Source organism: Juglans regia, chromosome 9, assembly GCF_001411555.2.
Source record: "Juglans regia cultivar Chandler chromosome 9, Walnut 2.0, whole genome shotgun sequence".
NCBI classification, from domain to species: Eukaryota; Viridiplantae; Streptophyta; class Magnoliopsida; order Fagales; family Juglandaceae; genus Juglans; species Juglans regia.
In genome coordinates this window covers 23,830,866-23,850,700 of record NC_049909.1, presented here as the reverse complement: position 1 = coordinate 23,850,700, position 19,835 = coordinate 23,830,866, and the positions used below count along the sequence as shown (strand labels likewise).

General features: G+C 37.5%; 3 protein-coding genes across 11 annotated transcripts; all 3 read left to right on the top strand.

Moving 5' to 3' along the window:
* Positions 1-723: 723 nt before the first annotated feature.
* On the top strand, positions 724-7,961 carry LOC108994543 (probable ribosomal RNA small subunit methyltransferase B). 5 transcript variants are annotated; one of them, XR_001996712.2, is made up of 19 exons: positions 724-899; positions 1,346-1,408; positions 1,628-1,782; positions 2,069-2,182; positions 2,429-2,494; positions 3,034-3,117; positions 3,201-3,287; positions 3,755-3,846; positions 3,926-3,986; positions 4,191-4,250; positions 4,778-4,838; positions 5,123-5,230; positions 5,841-5,959; positions 6,039-6,110; positions 6,232-6,317; positions 6,794-6,890; positions 7,179-7,317; positions 7,401-7,478; positions 7,612-7,844. XR_001996712.2 is itself a non-coding variant. In XM_018969789.2 (18 exons), exons 1-18 carry the CDS (start codon positions 749-751, stop codon positions 7,421-7,423), a joined length of 1,638 nt encoding a protein of 545 aa, XP_018825334.1. In that variant the 5' UTR covers positions 724-748; the 3' UTR covers positions 7,424-7,901. The 5 variants fall into 5 exon arrangements, 3 of the variants coding, with proteins under 3 accessions (XP_018825334.1, XP_018825357.1, XP_018825350.1); XM_018969789.2 differs by having other exon boundaries at positions 7,401-7,901; XM_018969805.2 differs by lacking the exon at positions 7,401-7,478 and having other exon boundaries at positions 725-899; positions 7,612-7,961.
* A 73-nt stretch (positions 7,962-8,034) lies between these two features.
* LOC108994530 (poly(A)-specific ribonuclease PARN) lies at positions 8,035-13,181 on the top strand. 3 transcript variants are annotated; one of them, XM_018969780.2, is made up of 7 exons: positions 8,035-8,470; positions 8,830-8,960; positions 9,360-9,688; positions 10,637-10,750; positions 11,168-11,294; positions 11,379-11,649; positions 12,166-13,181. In XM_018969780.2, exons 1-7 carry the CDS (start codon positions 8,106-8,108, stop codon positions 12,989-12,991), a joined length of 2,163 nt encoding a protein of 720 aa, XP_018825325.1. In that variant the 5' UTR covers positions 8,035-8,105; the 3' UTR covers positions 12,992-13,181. The 3 variants fall into 3 exon arrangements, with proteins under 3 accessions (XP_018825325.1, XP_035549850.1, XP_018825327.1); XM_035693957.1 differs by having other exon boundaries at positions 8,051-8,470; positions 9,379-9,688; XM_018969782.2 differs by lacking the exon at positions 8,035-8,470 and adding an exon at positions 8,607-8,723 and having other exon boundaries at positions 9,379-9,688.
* Positions 13,182-14,726: 1,545 nt separating this feature from the next.
* Positions 14,727-19,569, top strand: LOC108994502 (nicotinamide/nicotinic acid mononucleotide adenylyltransferase). Of its 3 annotated transcripts, none has more exons than XM_035693890.1 (12): positions 14,727-14,966; positions 15,155-15,481; positions 15,738-15,843; positions 15,964-16,045; positions 16,245-16,318; positions 17,000-17,085; positions 17,701-17,784; positions 17,983-18,067; positions 18,492-18,571; positions 18,814-18,915; positions 19,197-19,255; positions 19,351-19,569. In XM_035693890.1, exons 4-12 carry the CDS (start codon positions 15,969-15,971, stop codon positions 19,439-19,441), a joined length of 738 nt encoding a protein of 245 aa, XP_035549783.1. In that variant the 5' UTR covers positions 14,727-14,966; positions 15,155-15,481; positions 15,738-15,843; positions 15,964-15,968; the 3' UTR covers positions 19,442-19,569. The 3 variants fall into 3 exon arrangements, with proteins under 3 accessions (XP_035549783.1, XP_018825297.1, XP_018825290.1); XM_018969752.2 differs by having other exon boundaries at positions 14,728-14,966; positions 15,738-15,839; XM_018969745.2 differs by lacking the exons at positions 14,727-14,966; positions 15,155-15,481 and adding an exon at positions 15,544-15,659 and having other exon boundaries at positions 15,738-15,839.
* The last annotated feature ends 266 nt before the right edge of the window (positions 19,570-19,835 follow it).

Here is a 19,835-nt window from a genome sequence, read left to right as displayed (position 1 = left end):
TAAGGATTCTGTCTGTCGTCGCCGCCGCTGTGGATTAAAGAACCGGTTGTTGCGGTTGCCGTTTATCATACATTCCGCATCTGAGCCGTCGTCGACGAGGAATTCCCCTTGATTTATAGATTTACTTTTTCCCCTACCACGTTGAGTATTTGTTTATCTTCTTTTAGCTTTAATTTTATATTGTTCTTCACACATTCTCATGTATATATCTTTTATTGGTGAGTAAAAATCTATTTTTTAATTAAATTAGAATGACACTGTTTTCGAAACGTGCCATGTAGGACACGGTGACGCACCAGTTCTCCAAACCGGTTGTAAGTAAAATTTTTCTATCAAATAATTAGATCATTGAGAAGACATGTTTATAACTAATAAATACTTTATAAATAAAAAAAATCAATAGCTCGATTAGAAGAATTATATTTTTTAATAATTTTAACTTCATATATTATTTATTTATTTTTATTTAAAGTCACATAACTGGAGAATGGATGATTTTGACACTTCCTTCTTAAAAAATTATATATCGCTATGCAATTTATTCATTTTGATGTTTTAAATTAAGTATATTTTGAAGGAAGATTAATAATTATTGCACATTGAAAATAATCTAAAAAATTGTTAAATATATAAAAGGACGTTAATAATCGCGGTGCGCACGGGGGTGCATTTTCGTAATTCTGCAAACACTTGCAACGTTTGCATATTATTATCCAACCCGACCTCTTCCTCTCGGGGACAACTTGACATGGAAGTTGGATCAACAATGGCGCACCTGCTCCCTCTCCGTGTGAGTCTCCCTGCAGCTGCAGCTGAGAGTCACAAAGCTTCTTCGAAGCCACTAAAGTTTTCCAAGAGAACACGGGAGTCTAAGACACCTATTTACAATCCTAGAAAAGGTAAAAAGTAAGAACTTCCTACTTAGTTCCCGAGAATTTATGAAAAGGAACGGTTGGGTTCCCTTTGGAAAAAAAAAAAAAAAAATTTCACTTCAATGAGTGTAATAATTACCATTGTGCGAGGTTTAGGCTGATAATTACGTGTTTTTTTCTCAGCAGCCTGAGGATGGCGTTCTTCAGTAATTGGTTTCGTTTAATGCTAATGGAGAAAAGGCAAACTTTTTGTTTGGTTAGGGGGAAGTAGCAGGGAAGAATGAAATGGGTTCGATGGAAATCTATAGGCATCCATCTAAAAGAGTGCAATGGCACCATTGGGCTTAGTTGTGGTTTTGAATTTATTTCTCAGAAATTAGGGGGAGGGTGTGCATAGTAGTATTCGTAGTTTTTGTTTAACATGCTTCTAATTTACATTTTATGTCATGGTTATTGACTCAAAAAATGTGCAGGTTCTCACGCTGCCGCTAACAAGACCCAGAAGCTGAATTTGGAGGTCTCACCCCATAGGGCTGGTAATTATGGCTCTTCTCTGTGGGTTTCCCTATGTATGTTGTACAGTAGTTGGATTTTGGTGTTTGTTCCGAGGTTAATCAATTATTCATTTATTTGTTAAAATGAACTTGGCTTTGGGATATATCATAGGCTCATCTATATTGGTTATAAGAATATTTTTCAGAATTTATGTGCTTTTTTCAGTTTTCTCATGTCAATTTATTTTTGGCTTTATACAGTGTCTGCAGTGAGGCTGATGAGAATAGAGTTCGGTGGTGCTTTTGCTGATCTTTTGAATGAGAAAGGGAAGGGTTCTGGTGATAACGAGATGGGATATGTAGCAAGAACTCTTGGATTTCGCACCCGGGAGTTAGATTATCGGGATCTTAGATTGGTTCTCTCTCTCTCTCACTCACTCTTCTATCTCTGTTTTTGTACATAATTTTATTAATATTCTAAATTACAGTTACACCTTTTCCCTTAATCTCATTTCATTTTTTCAAGGAATAACTCAGAAAAATCTTGACCATTTGAAGGGTTTAAACCTTTTCGCATAGATGTTTTAGTGAAGTGGAATGCTAATGCTCTTTTGTAGTCTGCCAAATCTACCAGGGAACTGATCTCTTCCATTTACATCTTTACGTTTTCCTTTTTAACTTTTTTTCCTAATGGTTATATAGGTTACAGATATTGTTGGTGGCACCATCCGTTGGAGGAGGTTTCTTGATTACTTGATCTGTTCAATATGCCATGATGAGAACACATTTAAAAGCATGGAGCCTCTTCTCTTACAGGTATTTGCTTTCACACTTCTTGTTAGCTTATTTGTTTGCAACATCAACCATTTTGTAAAAGCAGGCAATATGACCAATACAATTGAGTGGCCTTGCGTGAAGGGCAGATTTTATGAAATTAAGCCTACACACACACATATATACATGTTTCTATAGTGGGACATATGCTACTCATTTATTCATATATGGGCATCTCCTAATCATTTACTCAGTTATGTGCAAATTTTTCTAAATCTTTCTGTATAGATTCTCAGAATAGGTTTCTACGAGATTATCAAGCTAGATATGCCACGATATGCTGTTGTGGATGAGGTAAATTTCTGCTTTTTTGTTTTTTTTTAATAAGGTTATTGTCGGCTAATTATGCAGTTCTCTGTTTTTTATTTCGGCTTAAGACGATTATCAGCAATTATGGATTAAATTAATTGGAGATATCTGTGTTATCATTTTCTTTGTTAAACCATTTGAGGTTGATATAGGTAGACTGAGCATTTTGTTATGAAAGCGGGTCCTAGGTGTGGGTTTTTAGGATGCACATTCATCAAAAACACATGTCAATCATTAACTGATCATACTTTGCCCACCCTTTTAGTGACTTCTGAATTTTTGGAAGGTTCTAGTTGTTTTCATGACATTACCATTTTGCTTCTGCCATGAACATGTCCTACGTACACCTATCATAAGTAGGGTTCAAACCTTTGAATGTGACAAAGTTAGGTCAAGTTGGGCATGGCCTAGTTTCAGTTCTGGCCCTATAACCTCCTAAAGCTTCACCCATGGGCATATAACTATTTCTTTAAATGTTTTCCAACTTTTCATTCTTTTATCGTAATTGCTACATATCACTGCAGAATGTGAGGCTTGCAAAGGTTGCCCTTAGACCAGGTGCTGGTAACATGGTCAATGGGATTCTGAGAAAGCTTATTTTGCTTCAGGTTTGCCATTATCAATTCATATGTGTTTTTCTCATGGTGTAGTTTCGAGGAATTTGTTGAATCCCTAGAACTTTGGGTTGCAGGAAAACAACTCTCTTCCTCTACCCAAAGTGGAGGGTGATGAACGTTCACAAGCACGCGCTCTTGCCACCCTGTACTCTCATCCTGTTGTAAGTACATAGTTGCAAGCTTTTGCCACTTCTGATAATGGTTGTATTAGATAGCCTAAGAGCATCCTTGGGTTAGAAAAATATCACAAGTAACTGAAATTTCCCCAGACCTTAAGAGTTACTAAAGTTTAAACTTCATTCATTAAAGGCCAATTCAACTAAAGGTCCAAACACTGGGTTAGCTATCTGATCGACATTTCTTGTTATACACAAGAAATATTGAAACAGTCTTCCAGATGAATGAGTTGATGCTTCATATGTTCTTTGAACAATTTGGTCAACTGTCAAGGCCTTTTCACTGCATCCTAGTGGATTTCTTGTTTGGTAAGAAGCATGCTTAATTGTACAACCATAGAAAATAGTTTTCTAGATCGTTTAAAGGAAAGTGATATTTAAATCTCTTAAACGAGAAGTCTGTAGAAATAGACATGCATTTTCTGAGCATATTCGTTATATCTCCTTTCTAGTGGATGGTACGGAGATGGACAAAGTATATTGGGCAAGAAGAAGCCATTAGATTGATGACCTGGAACAACAGTGATCCCAGTTTCAGCTTGAGGTTTTTTGCTGCACTATCCTGTTCTCCTTCTATTTGATGTAAAACAGATATAATAGCCGTCTTTTTATGGTAATGTCAGGGCAAATCGTGGGAAAGGTGTTTCAAGAGCTGACCTTGTTATGAAGCTTAATTTGTTGAAGGTGCTTGATTAACTTTTTGAAATTTCCTTAAAACTTTTGAGGGTGCTTATTGCTTGACATAAACCACTTTATGTAATACCACAACTCACCCCTCCATGGGAACTTACACACGCACATAACTCAGTATTTGTACTTTTTATCACTTTTCTTGGTGTTTCTGGTGCTAGACAAACTTATTACCAATTTTCTTCTCTTATGCTTCAGGTCCCACATGAGCTTTCTTTGCATTTGGATGACTTTGTCCGCATGAAAACCGGGTTGCAGGTACAAGTTCAGTTTTTGGTTTCTTCCAACAGCCACGGATTATTTAAATGGAGCACAAGAGTTTTGTTCCTGTTATATTTCCAAGTTGGTTTTAGGTGTTTCCGCTTGTATACTTCCTGTGTACTTGGGCTATGCCTATCTACTTGCATTAATAAAATCTCTTATTACTTATAAAAAAAAAAGATATATTTCCAGGTTGGTGTCTAGGATTGTCACAATGCAGTTGCTAGTTACTGGCATTTCTTCTGCACAACAACAGAATCAAGTGCAAATATATGGCTTCCATATTTTTTAACTTGAAAATTATCCATTGAATTTCAATGTTGATCAGTAATTCACTGCTATTAGTTGTTATGTGGCAATTGTGTGTGCGTTCTTTTTCTTGGGGTGGGGGCAGTTATATGGTTTCCTACAGAAAGGGGGCACTTTCATGATGCACTATGTTTTACCTATAAAATGGAATTCATTCTTGAAGCACTCAATTTCTTATTTATTTTCTACTTACTTATGTGCCGTCTTCATTTCAGATTGTCATACAAGCCGGCTTACTGAGAGATGGTTTATGTTCTGTTCAGGATGAGAGTGCAGGTGATTTTATCCTACTTCATTTGGGCTTGAGTCAGGTTATGGTTTCCACTAAAATAGGAAGTGGATTTTTTATTGAAAATTTTTCCATGGACATGTGGCCTTAGCGAATATGATGATCCTGTCAACATGACTGGGTGTTTGATAATCTCATCAAGACCAGTAATATTTAGATAGGCCATGCTTAGATATGTCCATCAAGAATCTGACTTTAGCATTTCAACTAGACTGTGTTTGAGTTTGTATATTGATTTATCATCAGATTCTTTATCACAATCTCACTGCAGGTATGGTCGTTTCTGTTGTGGATCCTCAACCGGGTGAGAGTATAATTGATTGTTGTGCTGCTCCAGGAGGAAAGACACTTTACATGGCATCCCATTTAAGTGGCAGGGGTATTCTTCGATTTGGAAAAAAAAAAAGTCATTTGCCAGTTTGAAGTGATTACTGCTATTTAGGAATGATTTTAAGTACTTATTTTTGCTTAAATAATGACTAGTCTGAGGTTTATTCGCTTTCTTTTGAGAAAGCAGAAATGCACATCAATGTTTCTTCTTATAAGCCAGACTTTTTCATCATAAGAGGGCTCGTGAGAGATTTGCCATCATTCTGTCAATTGAACATGGAATATTGTGTTCTTCCCTTTTTTTTTGTGGTGAAGAGAGTGGGTGTACGTGAGTACTTCATACAAGCTTCAAACCCAGAATCTTTTTTCCTCACGTTGCCAAAAACAAACTAAGATTAGGTTTTATGAACGTGGAAGACAATGCACCAGCTTGATCTGTCAGAGAATCTGCTCTTGTGGCAATTTTGATTGATGATAATATCATTATTTGCTTTAGTAAGAGAATATTATAACCTTTGCATTCATGAAGTAGATTTTTTTTTTATTTTGCCAGAATAGGATAACTTGCTCTATATTACATTGATGTTTAGAATTTTATTTTCTCAACTTCCCCCTCTGAGCAATCACAAATGATATGAAGATGTCTCATGGTGTCTCAGGCATGGTAACAGCGATTGACATAAACAAAGGCCGATTAAGAATCCTTAAAGAGACGGCCAAGTTGCACCAAGTAGATGGCGTCATCAGCACCATCCATGCTGATCTCTGTGTCTTTGCTGTAAGTTGTCGTAAGATCTTACATAAAACTGGAGTCTCTTTTGGAACTTGTAATTTTGTATGTTTTTCTCGTTTTACAGGAAAAAAATCCCACGAAGTGTGATAAGGTTTTGTTGGATGCTCCATGTTCTGGACTGGGTGTTCTCTCAAAGGTTATTGTCTAAGAACCACATGTATCTCCATGTTTCGTCCATGTTAACTATTAAGATTCTATTATTTTTAATTATTTTCTTGTATTTACCTAATGTTGTTTGCCTGTTTGACTTTTGGAAGAGAGCGGACCTGCGCTGGAATAGGAAATTAGAGGATGTTGAACAACTGAAGAATTTACAGGATGAGCTATTTGATGCAGCATCTCTGTATGAGCCAAAGTTCTTCCTCCCCCTCCCCCTTCACTCTCCACTATAACCGATGCACATCACCAACATAAACGCATTTGTTTTTGCTCAGGCCAACATGAATCTTGCTTCTTAAAAAATTATATAAAATCTTTAAATCTATGTAATTCTAAAAGTGAGATTCTTATGTTTATCATGGTTTACAATTTCAAACTTTGAACCTCACTCTTTTTGGTGCTTGCTTATTTAGATTTGAAATGAATTATCAAAAGGTGAAGATCAATTTGACTACTGCAAAATTCAAAGACTAAGCTTCTTTCTCCCTTCAAATAAACCTTTAGAAATTTATGGAGTTCATATTTTGAATGATGCTAAAGGACTTCACTCCCCCTTCGAGCCTTCAACATCTTTCATAGCTAGTGTGTGTAGGAGTCGAGTCTTCATATCCATTGATCAACTAATGCATTTTGTCTATTTGTTTTATTGTGCAATTATAGATTGGTAAAGCCTGGTGGAGTTTTAATTTACAGTACCTGCTCCATAGATCCTGAAGAGAATGAAGAGAGAGTGGCTGCATTTCTTCTCAGGCATCCAGTAGGTTTACTGCATGATCTTATTATATGATGTGGCATGTTTCCTGCTTATTCCCTCAAGAAGGATACAGACCGTTCCATAGGTGATAGTTCTGAGTTTTAGGAGCATTAAACTTACCAGTAAATCCAGGAAATCCAAATGTGACGATACAAATGTGCAGAGGATGAAATCTATTGTATGTCTGTCATTGTCCATAGGACATCTAGGATAAGTGATCAAACTGAAAATATAATTTTGAAGCTTTTCTAAGGTGCATTTTCCTTATGCATTAGTTTTATTGGGTCTCAGGAATTTTCTGTAGATCCTGTCGACAGATATGTACCATCTGATTTTGCAACGGAGGACGGTTTCTTTTTCTCCAACCCCATAAAACATTCGCTTGATGGGGCCTTTGCAGCTCGTCTAGTTCGAGACTCAGAAAGCAGACGTAAGTATCGTAACCTTTGTGATTTCAGTAGGTCTATTTTAAATTCTTGCAAATATTGACAATGATGATTGATGGGAATATAGGTAATAGTTCAATAGAAGCTTAACTTGGAGGCTTATCTGGAAGTTGATAAAAAAATGCAACTTCAGTTTAAAGGAAATGTACGTCTGTTTACAGGCGCGGGCAATCTTGTATCTAGGATGATTCCATTCCCATAATGAGGATCCCTTCTTTTGTTTTGTTATTTTTCTATCCCCCCTTGCTGCATGACTGATACTCTCTCAATTCGCAAAGGCGGTGGTACACCATGAATGATTATGAGGCCGGCCGGAGCACTGGAAGGATTCAATGTGCAGCACAACCACAATCAAAAGGGAGGCTCAGCCTTGGTGGTTGCTTCAATCAAAATCTGACTTGGAAGATGACGCTATTGGAGCAGCTCCACCAAACAATGGCTTTTAAATACTTTCATTTTTCTGTATAAATGTAATTGAGACAATCAGCTGAAGTACATCCATAATTTATTTATTTTTTAAACAAAAAATCTCTATATTTTACGGAAGGCTCTTAAATTTAGTTTATTTATTAATTAAAATTCCTGGCATCTGTTGAGAATATCATATGCCATAATCTAAAGGTTGGTGAGTAATATCATTGTTTGTACTTTTGTCGCCTATAAAACGACGTGCCGTTGTTTTAACTTCAGTAATTGAACTCGGTCCCTACTCCCCCTGTCTGGACTGTATGTATGTCTGCTCCTCCATGAACCTATAGACACTGAACGCAATATGAAGTACAAGCACCACCGTGCAAGGATGGCGCTCTCACGGGCTCTGAGCCTCCCTTTCTCCACCACCTCAACCACTACCCAACCGCCGCAATCCGCCCCCTTCCATCTCAAGCATGTCACCAAGTCCAACTTCGCCTCGGCCCTGGCCGACCTTCGCCGCCTTGTCCGATCCGCCGACTTCGTCGCCATCGACCTCGAGATGACTGGCGTCACTAGTGCCCCCTGGCGTGATTCCTTCGAGTTTGACCGCTCCGACGTGCGGTATCTCAAAGTTAAGGACTCCGCCGAGAAGTTCGCCGTCATCCAGTTCGGCGTCTGCCCTTTCAGCTGGGACCCTTCCAATCACTGCTTCCTTTCTCATCCGTAAGTGCCTTTAATGCTGTGTTTGATTTCACACCCAAAAAAGACAAGGAAAAAGAGAAACCAAATCATGTCTTCTTTGTAGGTTCGATCCATTGTGAAAAAAATGCATGTAAATTAGATATCGGGCAGGGATTAATACAACGAGCAAGATATATGATTTTTTGGTCTTATGCTCAGTTTGGTTGCACGGATAATTGCGCCTCTGGTTTGGGAACTGGCAAAGCTCGTTTCAGTGGAGTTTGGTTAAGAAAGTGTACGATAATGAACCCGCGCACCCCCAATGAAAAGCTCTTTTTAGCGTCAATCATTCTTATCAATTTTGTTTGATGAGACTGACAATGATTTATTTCCTTTGGCAGGCACAATTTCTATGTGTTTCCTCGTCAGGAGCTTCCGGTAGATGGCCCCTCTTACGAGTTCCTCTGCCAGACGACATCAATTGATTTCTTAGCTAGATACCAGTTTGATTTTAATGCATGCATACACGAAGGTAGTTATGTATTGGTTTTTGTTTTTGCTTTTTAATTGCATTTGGACCTTACGCTAACTTTTATGATTTTGACTGGTGTACATGCTTTGTTGCTTTGTTTGCGAATGTCCTGATATAAAGAATGTGTTTGAATGTGGGTATAGTGATTTAAAAATATTATCTATAAACCTTGAGAAGGGGGAGGGGGAATCCATTGCTTGGGTAGTTTTTGATGTAGTTTGATTACTTTCTCGGTAGCTCTTCAAAGAAAAGTTTGATAATGTGGGCTTGCTGCAGCTATTTAAACTATTTTGTCTATTGCTCAAGTGTTATGTTGTGCCAACTACTCTCGTACTTCTATCGTGTTAATTCATCATGCTTTCTATATGCTTTTGAGAGCTTAATCTTGGATAATCTCAGGAATATCTTATTTATCCAGAGGACAAGAAGACGATGCATTGAGACGACTAGATATGGCATACGAGGATGAGTTATCATATACATGGTGCAGCTCGAAAGAAGTTAAAGACAAATCGTTAAACCGCATGGCTGATGTTCTGTTCACTGAGCGAATCAAGATCAGGTTCAGTGAATGGTGTGATGGGTTGTTACGGGATAGAAGTGGGGGGTTCCCACTTCAGTGGACCTCAGATAACGCAAAGCAACAATTTAAAACCATTTTCTTTAAGATGCGTCCAGCTCTTAATCTGACCGGGTTTACTTCTCATCAGCTTAGACTAATTAAATTGGTAACGTGTGACAATCTCAATTCATTTAAGATTCTGATGCTCATTGACATTTAGTTTGGAACGTTATCCTTAGGGGCTGTTTGGAAGCTTTCCAAATTCAGTCAAACCTAGTCCATCCACTCATCCTATCTCCTCAAAGAAAATAATGGAAACCTGATTTCAAAGCATTGGTTTTTGATGCATAGATGGACTTTGGTAAAGCTGTATATTCCCTGAAAAACAATTTATGTATGAACATTAAAATCCTTAAATCAAATTTCAATTCTATCTTTTTCTAGTATGCCGGATAGTAAAGTGCAGTTTGGATGATTGATGGTTCAAAAAGATTGCAAATTGGTAGTTATGTTTTTTCCATTTTCTAATAGATTTTTATGTTTTATTGGTAAATAAGATTTTATTGATCATAATTATAGGCAAGAGCCCAAGTACACGGGACATATACAAGAGCAACATCTATGCGTGATGTTCTAGTGATAAAAGAAACCATTTCTCAGTAGATTTACCGAGAAGACTCTGCAATGAGTCTGCGTAATACATCTTTCATTTTAGGCAGTGTGTACAGTTAATCTAGCAGGAGTCACATGTATATGTGTCCTCTGTATATCTAATCGGATAGGATCTGCTGATTCCTTTATTTCCTTATGAAGTGGCTGCCTTCTAAACTGTGAGGCCCTTTTTAAAAATCTCTGAATTCAAGTTTGGTTTGCAATTTATATTCATGTCTAAATTCATTCATCTATTTTCTTTATTGTGGGATTTTTGGGATCTTTTGAGTTTTAGATGCTAGTTTTTCTCTTTGGGTGTTACTCTTTTTAGTTCCCGTGTCCTAGCTTGTGCTTTTATTTCATAATGAATTGATTATAAAAAGAATGTAATTTTGTAGAGAATATTGTAATTCTTTTTTTGCGCAAGGTCTTATCTCACTGAAAAGAAATTGGAAATATGCAGGTCATTAACAAGCACTTCAAAGATCTTACTTACATTCGTGTGAATAGTGAAAACAACTGTTCACAGGTGCTGGTAGTGTATACAGAAACCAAGGATGATAGGGACTTCATTATGGTAAGATAATTTCACAAGTCCTTGGGGAAAATTTCGGGAAGTCCACATACATGTGAAAGTCAAGTTTCCAAATGTTCTTCTCATTTGAAGGACTGCTTGGTGACATTTTTGAACTGTCACAATTATTAAACTTGTCACTTGAATTTGTTTTTCCCTTCAAGGAGGTCTTAGTGATTTCAAAATTGGGCTAGCTAGCATTTTATAAAATTTCAGCAGAGAATTTTAATTTCAAGAAATCAAAGGAGAGAATTATTAGAAAGATAAAAGTTAATGTTAAAAATATGAAGTCTCAAGGAATGGATTTTTGGCATCTTTTTTATTAGCCTGATGTTGCTGAAAGTGAATATGGAGGGAAAAATAAATTTGAAATTTATTTGTCATGTGATTTCACATTTATTTTTTCCCAATTTTCTGCAGAAAGAGGTAAAAGATGAGCATCTCCGAGGAGAAGAGAATAAAATCAAAGCTGCAATTGGGTTTCGTCATGTCATTGACCTCCTTTCCTCAGAGAAGAAGTTGATTGTTGGGCACAATTGCTTTCTGGGTAAAAATTATCATTCCAAGTTTCATGAAGAGGATATAACAATTATTTAAGTATTACTAAAGAAGCTCTCTATTTATGACACAGATATTGCACATGTATACAGCAAATTCTTAGGTCCTCTTCCTTTGACTACTGAAGAATTTGTCTCCTCTGTTAATAAGTACTTTCCTCACATTATTGACACAAAAATACTCTTGAATACCAATTTTTTACTCCAACAACGGATGAGAAAGCCCAGGACATCGCTATCCGCAGCTTTTGCCTCTTTGTGTCCACAAATTGCTCTTAGTTCTAAAAGCACAGGGCTGGCTTTACAACAATGTGTGCAGGTGGAGGTTCAAGTGGATGATTTGAGGTTTGCTTGCCCTTCTGCCTATAAAGAATATCTTGGTAGTATTTTGTTATCCGGAAAAGTGCACTTTGCACCCTCAAACTACCAGGAGTTTCACCCTTTGCAACCGAACTACAAAAACTGACACGTGACCCAATTCAAGTGCCAAAACCGTACATTTTGCACCTTCATTCAATTCTGGTAGTTACACATTACAATTAATAGAGGTGCAAAGTGACGGTTTTTAGTAGTTTGAGAGTGTCGGTTTTTAGTAGTTTGGGATATAAAGTGCAAAACCCCTAGTAGTTTGAGAGTGCAGCGTGTATTTACCCCTTTGTACTAGTTGATGCTATTAAGCTCCATAGGGGTTGCCACCCTCTCTCTAGGCATACATCAGAGTTGTCTTTGAGACTTGCATGGTAAAGAAAAAGTTGTTTTACCATTTTGGCTTGGCATAAAGGGTCAAATAGCGAAATAGTGTTCCTATACTCAGCTTTCTTGTCCAATCCGAGTGGATAACTCTTTCAAACACTTTTGCAGGTCATCCAACTGGAACTCTGGAGCCAAGCATGAAGCTGGTTATGATGCTTTTATGACAGGATGTATCTTTGCCCAGGCATGCAGTCATCTAGGCATTGATTTTAAACTCCATTTGCCCTCTGAAAATTTAGCTCATAATGAAAAGCTCCATAAATATATCAACCGTCTGTATCTCAGTTGGACCAATGGAGACATTATTGATTTTAGTACTGGAAACAAGATTACAGAGCCTTTGGGAACCATGAACTTCAAAAAGCTGTACCCCAAGATTATGTTTGAGAACATCATTTTAATCTGGGGATTCCCATCCAAGCTCAAGGCAAGGGAGATAAGAGAATGCATCTCTAAAGTCTTCGGCCCAACTTCTGTGACTTCTGTCTATCACTTGGATGAGACTGCAGTGTTTGTTCAGTTCAGCAAAGCAGGGTTTGTCTCTGACTTTCTGGTTCTGAAGGAAACTTTGGAGACAAGTGATAGTCTAATCTTCGTTTTGCATCCTCTTGCAAAGCTGTTGGAAGGTGGAAACACTTGTGCTGCTACTTATGAAATCTATAAAGAGATTTGCAGCTCACCCATTTCGAAAGTCTTGTTTGCGGATCAGGCAGAGGCGGTTGGTATTAAATCAAAGACTGAAGTGGTAGAAACGAAAGTAGCAGTACAGAGCCAAGAACAGGGAAATTTCAGCAAAGAAAATGAAGTAAATAATGTTCCTAAATCGGCTGAAAAGTCCAAGCAAGGGACGGTACACAATGTGAAGGAAGTTATCTTATCTGGCCATTACAAGATCACAGATTCCTTATATACAGCTGAAGGCAATCAGATTTAGAAGTAATAACATGTGACTGAGGGCATAAGCTGTCGGATTCGTTTCTTCGATTTACTTTTACCATTTCCAAGTAGTTAAAAAATTCCCTGTAAGCAAGGTATTTTATTGAATTTATTTTGTCAAATGTTAGGATTAGGAATGTAACAAATAACTGCAAATTAAAGGAAATGATCAATGTATGGCTTTCCCATCAGAATTGCTTTCTTTTGATTTTTTTAAGTACAGTTTATACCATGCAATATGATGATCTGTGAAATAATTTCACACTTCGTTAATAACTTCGTCTTATCATCAAAATGCAGCTCAGTCCTGGCCATATATGCATGGTTGCAAGCAGTGACTCAGATTATGATAAAATGAATTATTTCCGTCTCAATATTGGTGACTAAACGGTTCGAAGCAGTTTTATGAGATTCACAGTGTCTTGCTACAATTGAGATTTTCATATTTTGTCACCACAAAAAGGTAAAACTACAATTAATTAGCAATAAAATTAAGCAAAGCAGAAAATTAGATGATTAATGCTGATCATGATCTCCATATCCATATACATGGCCATGCATGCAGTAATTAATCTACAATCCCACTAAATTAACCTGATATATGAAAAGTACAACAAGGATCAATCTCCTATACATTAGGATTACCATTGTCACTATATATATATAGATCATGATAAATTCAATCCTACACGATGAACAAAGAGAGAATAACCAACACACCCCCAAGAAAAGTTAAAATGCATGATGCAGTACTATTAGACCGCTTGATGGTAGAATTCAGCGAAGGCGGCCCCCAGTTGAAAAAATCCCAATCATCATCGTCGCCAGAATCACCATTATTTCCTTTAGGCGAAGGTGCAGTTCTTGGGGTCTTTGCAACTTGGGAGGACTGCACCATTACACGGATAACAAGTTTCTGACCTGCTTTGCAGTGACCAGGCTGCCCACTGATGAAGTAGAAAAACCCGTATCGATCAATCCGTAATAGTGTATTTCCATCTGAAAATTTTGAAATTGGATTGAACACAATGCAGTTTTTGTAATCTGTGTAGTTCACTGCCAATACTGAGTCATTCGGCCGGTACCTGAAATCTGGAAGACGAAGAAAGAATTTTAAACGTACGATGGAGCTGCATGCCAGTACTGTTACTTGGTTAGATGGAAAATATTTAACCAAGAAAGAAGAAAATTTCAGGAGTAATTAAAGATGGATACAACGATCGAGTGCTCCCAAAAATTAGTTCAACAAGCTATCTAGCAGCATGCACGTACGTACGTACGCTCCTCCATTAAATTAAAAAAGGGCCTGCGTATAATGCATAATGCATGGTAGTAGTACGTAGTAGTACTGTAAACTTACAAAGAGTATCTCCAACATGGAATCTATTATTTGTTGCCCACTTGTCGTAATTAGTCATTGTCTCATTTCCAGAAGGCTTGATCCAACCTCTCTCACCACCAACTTGGAACTGAAACGAAGTCGCAGATACAGCAACCAAAGCGATACAAAATATTGTAGTAAAAATGACATGATAGACGAAGAGTACTACTAGTTTCGTTACTGAAGGAATTAAAGCCATCGATGATCTGTACGTAATTCCTCTCATCCAATACGCCTGGAGCTAAAATGCAGCAGCGAAGTGAAGGAATTAAGAGATCAGTTTATTGAGCAGTTATTTCGTACGTGGGTTAGAAGTGGCCGGCCGGGCAGTTAAACATAGTCTCAAAGATCATCACGTACTAACTGACCAGTACATGGCGCACGTGCGTATCTGGTTTCTCGATAGCTCGCTAGGATCACTAACAGGACACTGCATGCAGCTGCAAAGATGATGGCCCCGGCCCTCTCCCGGTACGTATCATGTTCAGATCATTCGGTTATAACTGATCTCCGTCACCAACACCTCGTCTCCAAACTCCTCATCGACGGAATTGCTCCTCCCTCTAGGCTCTCGGCCCATCAGATGCCAAAGGTAATTAATTTCAGACCTCTTCGATCCCTAACGCTATCATTTCATCTCCATTATTCTATTTTAATTCACTTTTTTTGTGGTTTTCTCGATCAATTGGAAAGCCTTTTTCTCGAACTACCTTTTGTACTTATTTTTACAATACACTGGCAATAGGGCTTGGATTTTAGTAATTTCTTTGTTTGATCTAGAATTCACCAGTCAATTGAAAATCAGTCTCCGAGAGAGAGCGCCGCCGGTCCGGGATGAACCGTGAGGATGGGGTGGCGTTTAGCGCGGTTTGGATTTCAAATTTTTGACTAAAGGAATTTTTTTTAGCCACGGTCAAAAGTCAATCTGGCCGTGATTTTTAAGTTAGACAAGAAGGTCACGAGTTGACATACAAATTCGTATCCTAACGTCCCATGTCTCCCCCACCGACGGAAGCATAAAACACGAACGAACTCTTTGGTGTTATTGCGAATCGGAATTTTGGCTCCTTTGGCTTCCATCTACCAACCGGCCCGCCGACGGTAAAGGTAAGTATTTTCGTGCGATTTTCTCCTCATCCCCTAACAGAAATCCAGGGAAAAGCCTCCCCACGATTCCTACATATCCATCGTATCATACACATCAAGTTTTTGATCATTTGTCCAGTCGACAGTTTCAATTCCATGTGCGCAGACTCACCTTCTTTTAATCCTTCACAAATAAAAGGTTACTAGAAGACATTCTATTATCGACGTGGCCTCTTTTTATTTAATTAATTATTTCACTTTTTTGACGATGTTACAGGCGATCAGTCCTCGGTCATCTCCGTCCCACTCTCGATCAGGTTCACAGAGTCCTGCGTTGTTTTACCGCGGAATCTCTCTCTGTCTCTCCCTCTCTCTGCGGGTTGGTAGTTTTCTTTTCCTTCCCTTGAATTCTTTACCTATAATTTTATTTCCCCTACTAAACATTTGTGTTTCAAAATGTATGCATATATACTCGATGCAAACTTGGCTGTTTGGTTTTTCAGGAGTCATGGATATCCCATTGCCTTTCTCTAAACTAGCTTTAGGGCCAAGCGATCAGGACGATTCGCCAGGAACCACAGCCAAGTTAGTATTACCTATTCAAGTACTTTTTGTTTCGGGGGAAAAGAACTCATTTCATAGTTTCAATTGTATAATCTGATTCAAAAAGATTTCTTTGGGATGCCCGCATGCGCCCCAACATTCCGATTTTTCCGAAAATTCCGTCCATTCTGCTTCTACCATATGCTTGAGAATGCAGTAACTCCCTCTGTTTTAAATTTAGGGAGAAGATAAATGTAGCTCTAGTGGCGACCGGAAGCTTCAATCCTCCGACATATATGCATTTACGCATGTTTGGTATGTTCTTGGGAAACCTTAATTTTATCTCTGAATTTTGATGGCTGTAATTTCCAATTTATATTTATGCGAATTGGACGCTTTTTTTGGGAAACCTTAACAGCACTTTCCTTACCCGTTTGCTCTGTCTGAGATAAGGAGCAAGAAGCTAGACGGAAGACCTCTAATCTACCAGTGTGTTATGGATTTCTATGGTGGTGTTTTCAGTTATGAAATTAAAGTTTGGGCTCTGGTTACACAACCACCCTGTGAATTTTGAATTGCGACCTACCATTTGAGATAGAGCTCATTGACTGCTCGTGAATTTAGTTCTGAGTTGAAGTCAATACATCGTTAAACCAATTCATATGGGATCTCACTTAATTGATGCCCTGCCAAAAAGAGTGGAATGGTTGCTAAATACCTTAAATGTAAACTCAAATGTAGAAATTTTTTATTTACTTTTATAACAATGCATGCGAACTGGTTTGTCCTTGCCAAACTGACTCCTGCATGCATTTCATTATGGACCTGATTTCTTGCTAGTTGTATGACAGGATGAGCTATAATTCGTGTTCATGAATGGTAAAACTTGTGGAAATTATTACTTGGTGCTATTTTACATGTATATTTGACTGTATTGAATTATTATTTTGCTTTAGATGTATTATATTGATTTGATCAATGTCAATTTTTTCTTAGAGCTGGCAAGAGATGCTTTGAGTGCAGAAGGCTATTGTGTTATTGGAGGTTATATGTCACCCGTTAATGATGCATACAAAAAACAGGTAATTGTTGTTTTTAGCATATTGATAGACATATAACTTGTAAATGGTTATTCAATCAGCAAATGAATCCTGAACATTTTACATCACATTTCCTAAACCCTTAAAGCTAAAGGCCATATTACAAAGTTTGTCTAGCTCAATTTCTCCAAGACCTCTCCCGATTTCCTATCCCCACTTTAATAATATTCTGACTGACTCTGCTAATGGGGAAAAACAATCTGAAAACCCTAACCCCCCCCTCCCCACCCCCCACAAAAAGAAAAAAAAAAAAACATGGAGAGGCACTTTGCAATTCAATAGGAATACTGTTTTCTAGGGACTTTCTTACCAAAATCACTCATATTGGACAACCTCCTCTCTTTTATTTTTTTTCCTTTTTCATAATTTTCCCATGGCAGAGGATGTGGATACTCAATAATCATTTATAAAGACCACGATTGACAGTTACCTTACATCATAATTGCATTGATTACTTGGTTGAATTTTTTTTCTATTGTGTTATTGCATGCCTTAGTTATCACCATCCTGCCTTCTGAAGTGTTATAACCTTTTTTTTTTTTTTTGTCATCAAACATCAACATGCTTTAACAAAGAAGTCACTTGATTACTTGTTAGGGCCTTCTATCTGCTGAACATCGGGTACAGATGTGTCGTCTAGCCTGCAAAAGTTCTGAATTTATAATGGTTGATCCATGGGAGGCAAGTTACATGCTCTCTCTCAAGTTCATTGTTGCAAATTTCTTGGGATTAGAGCTGATGCTTGATTTGATAGAACTGTGTTTCACTTTGATATATTCTAGGTTCTTATTCGCAAGTGTAAAGTCCAACGTTTGGTCTTATCTCATCATGTTTTCATAGTGGGAAATTAATTTTGAAAGTTCTAAACCCTTGTTACAGGCAAGCCAAAGTACCTTCCAACGCACTTTAACCATTTTATCTAGAGTTAAGGGTACTATATGTGAGAGTGGGCTTCTACCCAGAGGTATGTTCTGCAAAACTGGTATCTTTTATTTGCTTTCCAGTTATTAGGCTACATAATTGTGATTACATCCTCCTGAAATTAGCCCTTCTGAGAGAACTCATGCACTTACATGCACAAAAATTTGGATCTAAGTGGAGGGGTATGTTGTTGAAGAAAACCCTTTATAAGGGAGAGGTCTTTCTAGTTAGTTTTTACCAATGGGAGGGGGCACATTTGGGGAAAGAGGGAAAAGGCTGCAATTGGGTAGCTTACAACGGCCCTTACATGTGAAATATGTTTGTTGCTAACATTAATTCTATTTTTATATTCAGCAATTTTTTATTTATCATTTTAATGTATTCCTGTTCTGAATTGGGTGACATGTGTCTTCATTGATATTTTAAGCAGAATTGCATTGACTTGCTCTCTCTCTTGCTCCTTGTAGAACCCCTCAAGGTTATGCTTGTCTGTGGTTCTGATCTGCTCCATTCTTTTAGCATTCCTGGAGCCTGGATCCCTGACCAGGTATATACTAGTACTACCACCATATTTATCATGAAATTTGGGCATTTTCAGTTCTTTATTTTATGAGAATGCCAAAATTCCAATCATGTACAAAGTTAGTATATAAGAATTTATTTAAAAAGTTCCAATTTTCTTGGTATATAGATATGAGCTCTTTATAGGCTATGAGTCGACCTTTTGAATTGATATGTTCTTCATTGCAGTGGACTATGGTATCTAAAAATCTTGTTATTGTTGTCCAGGTCAGGACCATATGCAGTGATTATGGTGTGGTCTGCATTCGCAGAGAAGGACAAGATGTTGAGAAAATTATATCCAATGATGAAATTTTGAATGAATACAGGGTAACCAGAATCACCGACTCATTTTTGTACTCTACTATGGATGACCATGCAAATTATTTTCCCAGATTTTATCGTTTGATTAAATTACAGAAATCATCTGAAAAGTGCTGAACCGGTCCAAATTTTAAGTTGTCTACTGAAGAATTGTATATTTCCTCTCAAATTTTAAGCTTTCCTAGGGGCCTTAATTGGCTGAATCCTTCTACTTCATGGCTGCTTGACTCTGTGGCTTGCTGATCCATGCAAAACATAGTCTCTAATATTGGATATACATTTTGCAGAATAACATTAAGGTCGTGGATGAGCTTATACCAAATCAAATCAGCTCAACACGAGTAAGGTAAACAATAGTTTTATTTGACAAGATAATGTGACTTTTGAATTTGATAAAATCGACACTGAAGAGTTTCTCTTTCAAAATTAAATGTACAACAGGGACTGCATTTCCAGAGGGTTGTCGATAAAATATCTTTCTGCTGACGAAGTGATTGATTATATTAGACAAAATCATTTGTACTTGAACTGAAGTTGATAAATGAGGTTCACCATCATATTAGTAATCTTTATCTGTATAGAAAACATAATTTATCAATTCTTTCAAGGTACATGTAGCGTTTGTTTGTGTGCAAGTAAATACAAGGAACACTCTTGGAAGTGGACTTTCTGAATGGTGGTAATGTAACGTTAAATACTTCAGAGGTAACAACAACAAAGGAGGACGTAGCCAAGAATAATAGAAGGAGATCCTAAAACGAGAGCCATTTGGCCAAGCGTTACAGTAAAATATGGTAAAAAAAAAGGCATATCGAATTGAGGGAGAAACAATCCATGTTTAAAAAAAAATGAACAGATCTAGGAAAACCATGTTTATAAGTGCTCAAAGCGTGGGAGAAAGAGAGAGGCTTACTGAAATGCCAGCG

What these genes read in the sequence shown, in the direction of transcription:
- LOC108994543 (XM_018969789.2), top strand. Translation starts at nt 749, where the DNA reads ATGGAAGTTGGATCAACAATGGCGCACCTGCTCCCTCTCCGTGTGAGT. An exon ending in ATTATCGGGATCTTAGATTG is followed by an intron (nt 1,783 to 2,068) that starts GTTCTCTCTCTC and finishes ATGGTTATATAG; the next exon opens with GTTACAGATATTGTTGGTGG. An exon ending in GATATGCTGTTGTGGATGAG is followed by an intron (nt 2,495 to 3,033) that starts GTAAATTTCTGC and finishes ATATCACTGCAG; the next exon opens with AATGTGAGGCTTGCAAAGGT.
- LOC108994530 (XM_018969780.2), top strand. Translation starts at nt 8,106, where the DNA reads ATGAAGTACAAGCACCACCGTGCAAGGATGGCGCTCTCACGGGCTCTG. An exon ending in TAATGCATGCATACACGAAG is followed by an intron (nt 8,961 to 9,359) that starts GTAGTTATGTAT and finishes GGATAATCTCAG; the next exon opens with GAATATCTTATTTATCCAGA. An exon ending in ATGATAGGGACTTCATTATG is followed by an intron (nt 10,751 to 11,167) that starts GTAAGATAATTT and finishes AATTTTCTGCAG; the next exon opens with AAAGAGGTAAAAGATGAGCA.
- LOC108994502 (XM_018969745.2), top strand. Translation starts at nt 15,617, where the DNA reads ATGTGCGCAGACTCACCTTCTTTTAATCCTTCACAAATAAAAG. An exon ending in TCGCCAGGAACCACAGCCAA is followed by an intron (nt 16,046 to 16,244) that starts GTTAGTATTACC and finishes TTTTAAATTTAG; the next exon opens with GGAGAAGATAAATGTAGCTC. An exon ending in TATGCATTTACGCATGTTTG is followed by an intron (nt 16,319 to 16,999) that starts GTATGTTCTTGG and finishes ATTTTTTCTTAG; the next exon opens with AGCTGGCAAGAGATGCTTTG.